The 15581-nt window shown below is 35.9% G+C and overlaps 1 protein-coding gene across 25 annotated transcripts in view; it reads left to right on the forward strand.

The window, feature by feature from the left end:
• NEK1 (NIMA related kinase 1) overlaps positions 1–15581 on the forward strand; it is a 257207-nt gene that overhangs the window by 10326 nt on the left and 231300 nt on the right. For 9 of the 25 annotated variants that reach the window (XM_078366259.1, XM_078366262.1, XM_078366267.1 and 6 more), the window contains exons 1-4: positions 3421–3546; positions 3856–3979; positions 13210–13369; positions 13784–13880. In XM_078366259.1, the coding sequence (XP_078222385.1) occupies positions 13253–13369; positions 13784–13880 (214 nt within the window). In that variant the 5' untranslated portion in view covers positions 3421–3546; positions 3856–3979; positions 13210–13252. Of the gene's footprint in view, positions 1–3420; positions 3980–13209; positions 13370–13783; positions 13881–15581 lie in introns of those variants that run through there. The other 16 variants (XM_078366258.1, XM_078366261.1, XM_054252792.2 and 13 more) reach the window with 3 other exon arrangements.

Consider the following 15581-nt stretch of genomic DNA (forward strand, 5'->3'; position numbering starts at 1 on the left):
TCAGTGAAAGTATCCTTGTCTTCTCTTTTGTCTTTTCCCCAAAGATAGCATAAAGTTATCCAAAATAGCTTAGCACTTCTGATTACAATTTGAGACCTCTGACATGGCAAACAATCTTCCAGTTTAGTGTGATTGTTTCCTACAAAACTCCCTCAGTAGGACTTGATCCACTCATAGCTTTTTCAGCCAATCATATCCGAAAACAGACTCATGAAGTGACTTGTTTCTTAGGCTGCACACAGCTAAGGGCACAGTGTTTTGTTTTATTCATCCTAGAAACAGATTATGATCATTCTCTTCAGATGGTTGACTCGTCTGTGAATCCTGGCAGGTGACCCAATTCAGAAAGCCAGAAACTCAGGAGCAAACTAGATGTTTTATCTTTGCATATGGAGCTGGGCCTACCAGATTAAAATCCAGAAATTCAGTAGGCTGCTACAGTTTAATTCATAGCTACACAGAGTTAATGGTGAGTTCAAACCACCCAAGACTAGAGTAGACTTTCAGGAATGTGGCTTAAATAACTAAAAATTTATCTCCTAGAATGTAGCAAGGTGGAGTACTATATGCCAACACATTGAGTTTTTTTTCTCTCATGGATTTGAATATTACATGTCTGCAAGCAATCTGGATTTTAGAGAATGCTTTTCTTCATATTTAATATTTTCGGTCCTTCGCTAATCACAAAAGATTGTAGATCAGTATAATCAGACACACCTTCACAAATACATGATCTTTTAATAAAACCATTTACATATTAATTTTACAAAAGGAAAGTATTTCAGTGTAGTTCTATACCAACCATTTGCTCTAATGTGTTATTCTCTATTTGTTATTCTGTTTTGTTTCAGCTTGCTGCCTGCTTTCTAGAAAAAAGGAATAACAATATCCATTCCTTGAATATGTTTGTCCCTATCATCTAACATATAGTGCGTAATTCATTGTGAATGCATGGCAGAATATATTTCTGAAAAGTCTCTAGTAGAATAGCTCAGGCATACGCTAATCCCCTTCCATTTACTATAATACCACTATTAATAAGGAGTTAAGAACTTTTCATAACCAAAACATAGGCGGATTAAAGTGAGAAACTATGAATACATTTTGACCCAGCAAACCTACTTTTAGAAATCTATCCCACAGAAATAATTATACCATTGGAAATAATATGTCTACTGAATGGAGTAGATTTTGGGCTAGCCATATCATGAAATATTAATATCATTCACAGGAATTAGTTGGTATCCACATAGATATTCATGTTATACTATTAAATTTAAAAAATGTTAAGTTGAAAAATAATGTGTATACTATAATCCCAACTGGGCACAGTGGCACACGCCTGTAATCCCAGCACTTTGGGAGGCCAAAGCAGGCTGATTACTTGACGTCAGGAGTTCCAAACCAGACTGGGCTATGTGGTAAAACCTGTCTCTACAAAAAAAAAAAAAAAAAAAAAAAAAAAAACAACCACACACACACACACACACACACACACAAAGCCTGGGCAACATGGCAAAACCCTGTCACTACAAAAAAAAAAAAAAAAAAAAAAATTAGCCGGGTGTAGTGGCACTCACCTGTAGTCTCAGCTACTCGAGATGCTGACGTGGGAGAATCACTTGAGCTAGAAGGCAGAGGTTGCAAGGAGCTAAGATTGGGCTATTACACTCCAGCCTGGGAAAGAATGAGATCCCGTCTCAAAAACAAAAAAAAAAACCCTAAGACTAATATATAAAAATGCATGCTTACGTTTTTAGGAACTTAGTGAAAAATGTAGATGTTATTCATGGACGTGTTAACATTGGTTTTGTGGAGGACAGCACAGAAGGGAGCTCTGGGAAGGAGGAGGTAAGCTCTATCTTTGTGCATTTGTGTTATTTGCTTGTTGCAAGAAGCAAAAACTTTTTTGTTTGAAAGAAAAGTTCAATAAAATAAAGAAAAGCCTCAAAGCATTCTTGTTTAAAATTTTTAAAAAATTAATTGTACAGGGTTATGTAAACCAGAAACGGAAATCATCAAGTAATCATCTTAGGTAACCTGCTTTATTTACTTATCAATATATCAATGGTATCTGTCTATATCAATAAAAATAAATCCTGATTACTGTTTTAAATGGCTTTAGTATATTTCATCATTTGAATATATTATAATTTAGTCAATTCCCTGTTGTTAAACATTTATATTATTTCTAGTTTTCCTGGTTATAAACAATAATAGTTATTCTTGTATATAAATCATTGCTCACTTGTCCTAGAAGTTAAATTGCTGAGTCAAAGGATATGCATACTGCTATCATGCCTTTTAGAAAGACTGTAGCATTTTATAGTCCCACCAATAGTTTATTACATGAGCCTAAAGAATTCTCTAAGGAGGTTAGCTGACTAGCCATTCTTCCTGTAAGCAGCAGAAAGAATTTGCTTAGATTAGTAATTGGCAACATTTCACTTCACTTTGATGTACAAAAGGATGTGGGTAGAACTACAGTTGTGCATTCAGACACCAAATTTCCTACCGACTGACCGGGGGTGGGAGGGCCCACAAAAGAGTAGTCTAGAAGTGGAAAGAATGAGAAAATCAGCCTTTTGTAGCTGTATAGAGATTGAAGAGAAGAAGAAACAAGGAAAATTTTATCCAGCTTTTCAGCTTGGGTGACTTGGAGCGCCATCTTCTGGCAAAGCCGCCAAAACCTTTTAATGTCCCTGGTAGGAATAAGGTTGGCCGCTCAGGTGACACCAGATTATATAGTTTTAGGGGAATCTCTTCTTACCTTCGCCAGTCCCGCAGTGAAAAAAGGTACCTAGACTGCTATACACTGCCAAACCCTTCAATATACAGACAAGTAGTTTATACATCCTATTTATACACGCTATAAACTACTTGTCTGTATATTGAAGGGTTTGGCAGTGTATAGCCGTCTGTACCTTTATTCGATGTAAAGGTATAGAAAACCACATTACAGTTTTTTTTTTTTTTAATTTCAAGACTTAAACATTTTTTGTTTTAACCATCCAAAATATAATAGGAAAAAGCTTGCTTTTTAAAGCGAAATTACTTCTAAAAATGTGGTAAGTAGTAATTCTAAGTGCGCTTTCAAGTAAAAAAAAAAAAGTCCCTTTTTTTAGTAGGTGTGGGAAAATTTTATATGCTTTATATTCCAAATTGGCTTTAACTAGTGAGTTCTTTCCCTTATCTCTGCATGACTTTTAACAGCTTTACACTCCACTCCATCTTTTTCATGCCTGATATATTTTCTTTCTTCCCGCCTGCAGAACCCGCCCCTCCCGTCCTTTCGCGCCCCTCCCGACCCACAGTTCTAACCAGCCTCCCGGCTCCATCCCAGCCGCCTCCGCTGCGTGCCGCCTTCCGCGCGCTGACGTCACACTCCAGCGCCGGTAACGTGCTGGCCGCTCCCCCTTCGTCTGCGTTCGCTCTAGGGTTTTGGGACGGCCGCTTGCGGAGTCCTTACCCTGGCGTCTCGAGCTGTTGTCCCCATAACTCGGACTCTAGAACCACTGTTGCGAGACAGGAACACGTGGCAGCCAGGTAGCTTCCCAGTCCCGAGTGCGGCCCGTCCCCACCCCGCGGTGGCCACTAGCAACGACCTCTGTGAAGTTGGAGAGGCGGTGACGGAGGCACTCCCCCTACTGTACCCCGCCGTTTCCAAGGGACTCGGAAACCAGTTTGTTTCGTCGGGGTGGTGTCGACCTGTCCTACGGGCGTGGCCCGAGGCAGGACAGAGTCAAACTCGTGGTGTCAGCTGAAGACGAGTGTCAGGTGTGGAGAGTCTCAGTGCCCCCTTTCAGTCTGGACTGTGGGCTGCTGCTGGTTAGACAGACTTGGTTTCTCTTTCAGGATGTCATTTTCAAAACGCGGGATGGTACCTCTGCTGCATTAAGCACCATAGGAAGACTGCCACACCTAGACTGATGCTTATTAGTCATCACCGTTATTCCTACTAACGTCCTGTGTCACTGAGGTGAGTGCCACTTGGGGGAAGCAAGGACATGCAAAATGGTAAAAATCATCCTAGAAATGAGATAGATGTGCGTAGACTTGCTTGTATTGACATTGCACAGATAATCACCACCTTAAGTGTTTGCAGGGAAAATACCTTAATCTTATTTAAATGATAATTCTTTAAGAAACTAGATATTACAAAGCAATTCTTGGACATTGCAGTGTTTTTAAAAACTAGAGCGGTAGTGAGATTAAAATAATAGGAATCTTAGTATGGATAAGCAAGCATTTAGATTGCTTATATTGTGTCCAATCTTAAATTACAGATAAATTTAATTAGGAAGCTAATGTGAGTAGTAGTTAGCCGGTTACCCTGTAATCTTAGATTTCAGTTTCCATGATTTGACACAGTTTCCGTACGTAAGGTATTAATAGTTCTTCTACTTTAAGTTTATCATTACTTTTTATGCAGTCCTATTTTTTGTTCTTTAAGATCTGCTTTAAGAAGTAGAAAGTTTCATTAGAAATGTTTATGAACGACTAAAAGTATCATCCATTGTAAGTTAATAATAACCTTTCTTATGATGCAGCAGTATTGTAGAGCTGATGGAGGGGAGCCAAATTTGGGGAGCAGTAGCTCCTTGTTTCTCATTTAGATTTGTCTGGTATTAGAGGTTCTAGAGACCTGTTTCACTTAAAATTGCCGTTGTTCTAGGTGAAATGTAAGGAGCCTGGTTTGAGGAAAGACAGGTTTTTTCACAGTAAAAGTCACTGTCAGGAATTTAATAAAGACTGTGGAACTCGACCAGAAGAGTTCTTTTGCGGTCGTGTGAATAATACATTAACATTGAATTTCCAAGTAAATTTTGCTCTATCTGATCTTTTGCCTGCTAATCTAAGTCATGAACATGACACCTTTTAACAAATATAAATTCTTTCTTTACCTGTTGGTAGTTTCCTCTGCAAAATCTGTTGAATACTGTCTGAATAGACTTACAGAGAAGAAAAAATATTTCGAAAAAAGTCTTAACAGATTCCATTTTGCTTTCTGCTTTTTCAAATAAAGGGAATAAAGAACTTATTTCCCTGAAAAGATAAATCGACCCCTCTCACAATTCAAAATGGCATTTATTGCTTAGGGAAAACTGTATGCATGGATTGTAGCTGTAGGCAGTTCCAAAAGACTTCTTGAAATCTGTTGCGGTTCCTTTACCAGTGTTTCCCTTCAGGATGGCCTCTCTGTAGAATATCGGAAACACCTGATGAGAGCTTAATGCTTAATAGCATGTGTTCCAGATTAATCGAAGTTGAGTTTTTTATTAATATACTCTAAAATTGTTTATATGTGGCTCGCAAAACTTTATTATGTTAAAAATTGCTTATTTGTGGCTTTAAAGAAATTCTTAGTGGATGGGCGCAGTGGCTTATGCCTGTAATCCCAGCACTTTATGGGACCAAGCTGGGCAGATCACTTGAGGTCAGGAGTTCAAGATAAGCCTGGCCAACCTGGTGAAACCCGTTTCTAACAAAAAATACAAAAAAATTAGCTGGGTGTGGTGTCTCACACCTGTAATCCAGCACTTTGGGAGGCCGAGGAGGGTGGATCACGAGGTCGGGAGATGGAGACCATCCTCCCTAACACCGTGAACCTTGTCTTTACTAAAACAAAAAAATACAAAAAAAATTAGCTGGGCGTGGTGGCACGAGCCTGTAGTCCCAGCTACTTGGGAGGCTGAGGCAGGAGAATCGCTTCAACCTGGGAGTCAGAGGTTGCAGTGAGCTGAGATCATGCCACTGCACTCCAGCCTGGGTGACAGAGCGAGACTCTTAATTAATCAATACAAAAATGAGCCAGGAGTGGTGGCACCTGCCTGTAATCCCAGCTACTTGGGAGGCTGAGGCTGGAGAATTGCTTGAACCCAGGAGGCAGAGGGTGCAGTGAGCCGAAATAGCGCCACAGTACTCCAGACCGGGCGACAGAACAGGACTCTGTCTCCAAAAGAAAGAAAGAAAGAAAGAAATTCTTAGTAAAATGTGAGGAAAGATGAGTAATTTGACTAGAGGCTGAGGTACATTTTTCTGGAGCATAGTTCACATACTTGAAAAGAAGGGTGATGCCTTAGAAAAACTGAATGTCAAAAGTGAGGAGTTTGGAAATGGGGAATTGCTGAAGAATTTTTATTGGAGAAATTGATTTAGCCAGTATTCTTACTATTTCGATCAGATATTATTGTTTTTAATATTTAACATTATTGTTTTGAATGGATAGTACGTTTGTATGGTTCAAAATTCAGAAAGTGTGAAAGATTGAAAAATCTTTTCAACTACTCAGTTGCCTTCTGTCTAGGCAATATTACTAGTTTATTTTGTATCTCTCCATAGGTATACTAGCCAGGGGTGTGTGTGTGTGTGTGTATATATATATATGTATTTATACACATATATGAGTAAATGTAAGTATAAATATATACATAAGTATTTTCTTTTACTAAACAAAGGATAGCATGCCATATTTATTCTGATTCCTAAAAATCTAACACTGTATTGAGAAATATTAGCATAACAGTTGCTGTGTTGACTGTGGATAGTTACATTTTGCCTTATTAGAAACAGTGCTGCAGAGAATAACTTTGTATATACTTTATATTCCTACATTTGGAAATATTTATAGGGTAAATTCCTAGAAGTTGAATCACTGGATTAAAGTTTCTATACCCTTATAATTTTGGTAGATAATGGCCAAATTATTTTCCTTAGTGTTTATACCAATTTATACTCCCACTATATTGTTTTCTTCTATTCCCCACAAAACAGTACAGTAATAAACTGTGAATTTTGCCATTCTGATTGATGAAACATGCTTTCTCTTGTACTTTAAAAAAAATGTGGTTAAATATACATAACGTAGAACTTACCCCTTGTACTTTAAAATGTTTGGATTTTTTTTTTTCTCTGAGAGGGAGTCTTGCTCTGTCTCCCAGGCTGGAGTGCAGTGGCGCCATCTCGGCTCACTGCAACCTCCGCCTCCAGGTTCAAGTGATTCTCCTACCTCAGCCTCTGGAATAGCTGGGATAACAGGTCTGCACCACTACATCCAACTAATTTTTTGTATTTTTAGTAGAGACATGGGTCTTACCATGTTGGCCAGCCTGACCTTAAACTCCTGACCTCAAGTGATCTGCCTGACTCAGCCTCCCAAAATGTTGGGATTACAGGTGTGAACCACCATGCCCAGCCAAAATTATATATCTTGTTACAAAAGATTGGGTATGGTGGCATGTTTTAATATAATTTGTATTCATTCTCGGTGTTAATGTGTTACTTCATATCCTTTGCCCACTTTCTGTTGGATTGTTTTATTTTTTGATCCTACAAACATGTAGGAGCTTTTTATTTGTTAGAAAAATGAGATATTGGTAATATGAGCTAAAATATTGGTCTAGTCATATTAATCGCTTAAGCTCCCCACTGTAAGATAGAAATCATTCTCCCATGTTTTATTACTATTATCCTTTTATTTCTTACATTTCAGTATTTTAGCGTCTAGAATTTAGGTTGGTGTAAAATGAGGAAATAACTTTTTTTTTCCACGTGGCTACCTAGTTGTCTAACTGTTGGCTTTGAACTGTATTTCAAAATCTATTTTTTTCCTACTGATTTGAAATGTCACTATAATTATTCACCAAGTTTTAAAAGTTTTTCGATTTCTGGATTCTTGTGATTTGCCTGTTTCATAATTATTGTAGCTTTGTAATGTGTTTTGATATTAAGCAGAAAAAATTTTTCTTCATTGCTCTTCTTTTTCAGTATTTCTCTGGCTATTAATCATCTTCACTTTTTTTTTTTTTTGGATTAACTTTAAAATCAGCCTGTCTAATCACCTCCAGCCCCAAAGCTTATGTTTTTATTAGGGCAGCATTAAATATAGAGATTAGGAATGACCATCTTTATGATATTGAGTCTTCCTGTACATTTCTTTCTTTTTATTTCCCCCATGGTGTGTGTTGTTTTTTTTAAATATTTTACTCTAAGTTTTTTTGTTGAATATTTTCTGTTGGTCCATTTTGTAGGTTACTGATCCTGGCCTTCTGCTGTGTCCTGTCTGCTATAAATCCATGAATGAATTTTTAATTTCAGATATTTTATATTTTAGTTTTAGAATGTCCACTTAATTTTTTTAAAAATAAATTTTAATTCTTTGTTGAAATTCTCCATCTTTTAAAAAAAATCTGTTTTATCCATCTTCTTATCTTATTTTCTTAGACATATTAATTAATCATTATTACTTTAAAGTCCACTATTGGTAACTTCATATTTGAGTCATTTGTGAGTCTGTTTCTGGTTTGTTTGTTTTTTTTAATAAATGTGCATCATTATTTTTTGATGGGATACTAGACATTGTGAATGAAAAGTCTTGGAGCCTCTGAAACATGTATCTTGTGAAAATTGTTTTGCTTTGACAGTCTGATGAAGCATCAATGAATAACTTCTGTACTTTCCATGGTTGCTTTTTTTTTCTTTTTTTTTTTTTCTGAGATGGAGTTTCGCTCTTGTTGCCCAGGCTGGAGTGTAATGGCGCGATTTCGGCTCACTGCAACCTCCACCTCCTGGGTTCAAGCAATTCTCCTCCCTCAGCCTCCCGAGTAGCTGGGAGTTTGACTGTGTGAGAGAAGGGGTTTCACCTTGTTGACCAGGATGGTCTCAATCTCTTGACCTTGTGATCCACCTGCCTCGGCCTCCCAAAGTGCTGGGATTATAGGCATGAGCCACCGCACCCGGCTGTCCATGGTTGCTTTTAAGCTTTGTCAGGACCAGTCTGTTTTAGTCCTCCTCCATGTATGCACAGCATAGGAATAGACTAACAGGAGCAGAATTTTTTGTAGATTTTTGGACTCCTTTTATTGTTTTTCCTCTTCTCCAGGATTTTGGTAGCACTGAACTCTGACCACTTCTCAGCAAGACTGCTGCTTTATACTTGAGCTCTATTGGTCTGTAGCACAGTTTGGAAACTCTCTTCAGGGAAGAGGCTGGGGTGAATGTAGAACCCACAAGTATGTTCCCCCCTTTCAGTGATTATCACCCCTCAATGCATTGCTGTTTCTTTACATATTTTATTCAAGTTTTAAATTGTTTTTGAAGGAGGGGTGGACTGATACTAAGGGCACCATCATGGTTGAAAGAGAGTCTCACTTTTATTATGCAGATTTTCAGTCAGTCTCCTAGATCATAGATGGTATTTCCATTCTTAGTTGTCTCTAGTTTACCCAATCTAGAGATACCTATGGCCTTTCAAGATGGGAGAGGAGTCGTTATCTGACTGGGAGAGGTGGAGGAGGCAAACTGAGTGTCTGATGCTTCTTTCACAGGCTTTTAACCAATCCTATTTGAGTCCTAATATTATCCTCACTCTTAGATGCCCCAGTACTTCCAATTACTGAGCTAGTTTATGGTAGGAATCGACTTGTTTCTGGCTTATTTCCCACTGCTGTCTTAATACAGCTTTACTCTAGTCTCTTAAGTCGGTTGCTGCATGTTCATTTGGGTTTGCCAGCTTCCAAAACTGTATTGCTGTGACCTTCTCTTCTGTTCTTCCCTTTCGGTAATCCCTTTAAGGTCACGTGAGTTAGGTTTGGAGAAGTAGTAGAGGTAAAGATGGATAGTCAATCTAGTATGCTTAACTGTAGATTGCAGTTTATTTATTTTTACTTTTTCAAGAATTAAGCTAAAGAAATTAGTATCATGACTTCTTTTAATTTTTTGATGGAATGGCTTTCTCCATCATTCTTACTCTTTGTGGCTGAGAGTGCAGTTCTAAACAGTGTTACTGTTTCTTATTTTCTGACTTTTAAATTTTCTTCTCCTTGAGTCACAGACTAGTAGAGTTGGCAGGGTCCATAAAACGGCATTAAGTTTAAATCTTTTGTGTTTCTAAGTAAAGAAACTGAAGTCCACAGAAGGCAGATGGTTAGCTTTTGATTATGTAGCTAGTAGTCCTGTCTCTTGATTCTGAATTCATTGCTTTATTATATGACATAACTTTGGAAAGCTCAAATATCAAAAAAGTCTCTGAGTTTTTCCTTTTTGCCCATCTTCAAGATCAGATATGTATTATAGAGACTGAATTGGTATAATTGATAAAGACCTTAAGAACACTGTAGAGTGAGTAAAGTTGGTATCGTGATCTCATTTGATGTTGGAAACTGAATGGTAGAAAAGGCAAACATTAATTTGAGTTTGTTACAATACTGAAGTCAACAGGATTTGTATGTTCCTTCAGTTATAAGTTACGATTTTATATGTGGAAGCTTGTGGTATAATTTGTTATTGTCTTCTATTTCATTTGGTTTGAAACATTTTATAGAATTGTAATTCAGTTGAGAAGTCTCTCAACTAGGAAAAAGTAGCTCAGTTAAATGTACTGTAAGATCTGTTTTTTCATGTTTTCTCCTTTACTTCCTCTAATGTACACTGACTTTACAAAAAAGGAGAGCTTGTCTGTTTTCCTGAAAGTCATCTACCCTAAGTCTTTTGTTGTTCAGAAAAGTGTCTGCGTTTGATGTATTTGATGGCAATTAGAATCATCTTTCTTCACTCACAGAGTCAGTAGATTCTATTCTGCTTTATAGAGTTAGAGCCATAGTGCTCAGTAATGTTGTTGGCAGGAGAATGCAACACTAGGGACTTCTGGAGCTTACATCTTGTTAGTGTGGTCCCTAGAAAGGAATTGGCAACTAAATTCTTATTAAGGAATGGCCAAATTAACTGATTTGTTTTCTCTCTCTTGGCAAAAAGTCACAGAATAAGGATGGTTGTGAAATAATCTCATTATATGGCCATTATTTAATTTACGAAATTTAGATTGCTAAGATAAGTTTATCTTGTTGTTTTTTTTCCTAAGTAGCATAGTATTGTAATATATTAAACATTCATGTTCTGGAGAAATCATTACATTGTGGCCATTATCCAGATAACTGTTATGTTGTACCAGTTAACACAACTTGGACTTGAAAATATATTTGGAACAATTTTTCTTCTTTAACTCACTGATGCTAAAATGCTATAATAGTGGTTTATTTCTTGTTTCTTTTAAAATTGCTAAAAGCATTCTTGTTTTCTAAAGTAGAAAAAGGTTCTTTCTCACAAAGTTTCATGCAGCATAATTATCTCATCATTGCTACCACAGGCTGAGTTCTGGCCCGTGGTGTAGTCTTACAGGCCCAGAATGTGAAGTTTGTCATCTAAGGAGATTGTATCATTTTTTTAGAGGTACAATAAAGTTAAAAACAAATTTAGCATGAGATGGATGAGATGAGAACATGGATTTATTTGTGGTAAACTGCCACAGAAATTTAAAAAGTGTTTCCCAACAAGCTTATTTTCTCCTAGAAAGGAATCACCCATTGGAAGCCTACCTTCTATGAATGGAAATAGAACAGAGCAAGCTAGGTGAATTAAATGTTTATCAGTTTTAGATTCGCATAGTAAATTCATGAATGTCTACAAAAAAGGGTGATGTTGCCAGTAGGTGGTACACATTATTGCTCTTATGACTCCTCTCTTTCACTTATTTTAGCTTTCCCTAACTAGCTTATTGTATTCTGGGTTCTGAAACTACCACTTTTTTGAAATTACTATTGCTAAAGCTAGTGATGACCTTCATTTTCTTGGTATGATAAGGGTTTAAGTATGATACTAAAAATAGAAATATAAGGAAAAAATTAATAAACTTGTTTATATCAAAATAAAACCTTATGTTTAAATACAGGCAATCAGGATATAAGGGAAAAATTATTTATGACCGATAAGGGCTTCATTACATAAGGAGTTTTTACAAATTAAAGACTAACGCAGTAGAAAATGAATAAAGAACATGGATGAATAGTTAAAAAGAGAAGGGAGAGAAATGTTCAATAAATGTGGCAGGGCATGGTGTCTCACACCTGTAATCCCAGTGTTTTGGGAGGCCAAGGCGGGCAGATTGAGTTCAGGAGTTCAAGACCAGCCTGGACAACATGGCAAAACACTGTCTCTACTAAAAATATAAAAATTAGCCGGGCGTGGTGGTGCACACCTTTAATCCTAGCCACTTGGGAGGCTGAGGCAGGAGAATCAATCACTAGAATGTGGGAGGAGGAGGTTGCAGTGAGCCGAGATCGCACCACTGTACTCCAGCCTGGGTGACAGAGTGATACTCTATCTCAAAAAAAGAAAGTTCAATAAATGTGGAAGAATTTCTCAAATTCAGTGGTAAGCAAAAGACATTAAAAATGAAACACCATTTTCTGCATTAGACGTAAGGAGTAACAACAATACAAATAGTGACACAGTGCTCATATGTGCCAAGCACTGTTTTCAGTACATTACTTACATTAACTAATTCTTCCAACAATTCCGTAAATGTGTACTATCGTTATTCACATTTTACATACAACCAAACTGAGCACATAGAGATAAGTAACTTGGCTAAGGTTACATAACAAGTAAGTGATAAAGCTAAGATTTAAACCTAAGCTTTCCGACTCTAAAGTTTTAGTGTCCTTTACTACCCTTTATTGCTTCTTAAATATTTTAATAAAAAACAGTATTTTGTTTTTATAAATAACATTACAGTAAACATCTCCCTGAATATAAAAAATAATAAGAACCAGTGTTAATAAGGTTATCTAGTAGCAGGCACTACTGGTTAAATATATATTAGTAGACATTTCTGTTGAAGACATTTAATATGTTTGAAAGCCATACTGTCACATGGGCATATTTGTTGAATTCAGAATTTATCCCAAGGAAATGCTTACAATAAGCACATTAAAATATGTACACAAAAACTATCTGAAATTGTTATATAACAGCAAACATTTTAAATGAATGTTGAATAAGAGGGGATTAGTTAAATAACTTCAGGAAGTAGTGTAAATTTGGGTTTCATTCTCTTTGGAGAAAATAAGGTAACACTACTAATTAATTCATGTAAGAAAAAGCTTGCCTTTCTCTATATACATGTTAAATATATGCAGTATTTGGCTTTCCAAAGTATTCTTACAAAATTGAAATATCACCTTTTTTTTTTCTCTTTTTAGGTATAATTAGGTTCTACTAGTAAAGTATATAAAGTGTAACTTTTAGTAAATATATTAAATATCCCTTTGTTAAATGTTAGCAAATCACTAAAGAATTAGAATTTGAATTAAACGTTAAAATTGTTATAATGTTTTATCTCTCATGTTGTAAATGCTTTATCTTTTTTGTTAGTTTTTAAATGTCTAGCGTATAAAGATGCCTTAGAAAAAGAGTCATGGAGAAGTATGTGAGACTACAGAAGATTGGAGAAGGTTCATTTGGAAAAGCCATTCTTGTTAAATCTACAGAAGATGGCCGACAGTATGTTATCAAGGAAATTAACATCTCAAGAGTAAGTATATTTTTAGTTTGGTTTCATGAGTAATAGTTTGGTTACAATAGAGCTCATTGTTAGAGTTTTTCTTTTTAAAAAAAGAAAGGGTAATCTGTAACCTAAACCAAAAGACTGCTTTATGCCTGCTAATATCAGAATACTTTATATATGTTCTTTTAGGTTTTTTTCTATGATATGTGCTTATGCTTATATGTTTAGAAATATATACTTGCTGTTTCGTAGCTTAATTTAGTTTAGACATCTTTAAATGTTTGAACTTACAGATTCAACTCATTCCTTTTAACTTCTTGCTATGTTTTGTTGATTGAACTGTATTAATACCAGTATGTTTTAACTACTCCTGTATTGATGGAATTTTAAGTTGTTTAATAGTAGTTTAATTTACTATTTTCTTTTTTCCTCTCATTTAAGATGTCCAGTAAAGAAAGAGAAGAATCAAGGAGAGAAGTTGCAGTATTGGCAAATATGAAGCATCCAAATATTGTCCAATATAGAGAATCATTTGAAGGTCAGATAAATTTTGTGAGAGAGTTAAAAAACCCTAAGACATTAATAAATCTTTTTTGAATGCATTCTTAGGAAAAAGATAGCATTTTTGCTTAAAAATATATGCATATGAATATCAGATTGATTCAAGGGCAGTACTGATATATTGTGTCTGCATATTTTTGTTTGTTTGTTTGTTTTGTTTTGAGGCAGAGTCTTGCTCTGTGGCCCAGGCTGGAGTGCAGGCGCATGATCTCAGCTTACCACAACCTCTACCTCCCATGTTCAAGTGATTCTTGTGCCTTAGCCGTATAATTTAATACTGGCTGTTACTGTGATTGCTTTAAAAGAAGCAATGTAGTAAGTGAAGTGCAAGAATTTGGACAGGGCAAGAACAGTAATTTACATATTTTAAAACTGAACTTCCAGTAAGTGCTGCCATCGCTACCACCAAGAAAATGTTCTGATCTTTAGAAAGTATCCTACTCAGTATGCTCCTCTATACTTCACTATTATAATATTAAGGTATATGGAAAGTTTTCTCAGGTTCTTAAAGTATTATGGCTATAATGCTGTTTTGGAACTATGTGCATTATATTTAATAAATGTAGGTATGAAGACAAAGCATCTCTAAAGGCAAGTCAAAGTGGCTTATTGAAGTCCTACCCAAATATTTTCATCATTACTATAAATTTCTGTAAACTAAATAACAGAAAGATAATCTAGATTGAAAGCAGAAGATAAGTGAAATGACTCAGGGACATATCACATACCAGTTTCAGAGTCTGAATTAGAGCTAACGTATATTCCCAGATGAACTCAGTATCTTTAATAAAAGTATGTTGTACTTTTATAAAAAGGTGATTCAGTGAATATATTATGTCATAAGGCGCTCTGTTTTTTTATGCTGGCAGTGAAATGAAGATTTATATTTCATGTGAAAGAATACATTATTAACCAATTCTTCCTTTTCAGGATCTTGAATTTTCCTTTATTTTCTCCTGGCATCTATCTTTTAGTTTCTTTTTTGTTGTTGTTGTTGTTGTTAACAAAATTTTAATATTTCAAGTTAAAAGGTTTTGAGCAAATGTTCCAGCAGATGTTTTGAATTTATATTGATGGCTTCACATAGAAACATCTGTATGATTCAAAGGGGGTGGCATATTTTAAAAATAAGGCTTTATTATTTCTCTGAGTTTTAAAAGAATACATGCTTATGACAAACATAAATGATAGCATACTCTATGTAATTTTTTGCTTTTTATTATGCTACATACATTATAACATCCATATGCCTATTTTATAAATAGTGAATTATACAGATTTCAGGAGTTTTTTTCCCATTATAATTTCTCACATGTATATTTGGATGATCTTTCCAGGTCAATCATAAAAAGTCATAGATTCTTAATTAGCTTATCATAGATTCTTATCCCAATGGCACATTACAAGCAGATCAAAAGAAGATATGTGCACCCTGAGTGACAAGAATGTCAATACGAAGTATAAGAAATAAATACTCCTGGAGGGTGGGCAAGGTCGCTTACAAGTGTAATTTCAACAGCTTTGGGAGGCTGAGGTCAGAGAATCTCTTGAGCCCAGGAATTTGAGACCAGCCTGGGAAACATAGGGAGACCCCATCTCTACAAAAAAATTTTAAAATTAGCCAGATGTGGTGGTGTATGCCTGTGATTCCAGCTGCTTGAAAGGCTAAGGTGGGAGA

The sequence above is a fragment of the Callithrix jacchus genome, chromosome 3, assembly GCF_049354715.1.
Source record: "Callithrix jacchus isolate 240 chromosome 3, calJac240_pri, whole genome shotgun sequence".
NCBI lineage: Eukaryota > Metazoa > Chordata > Mammalia > Primates > Cebidae > Callithrix > Callithrix jacchus.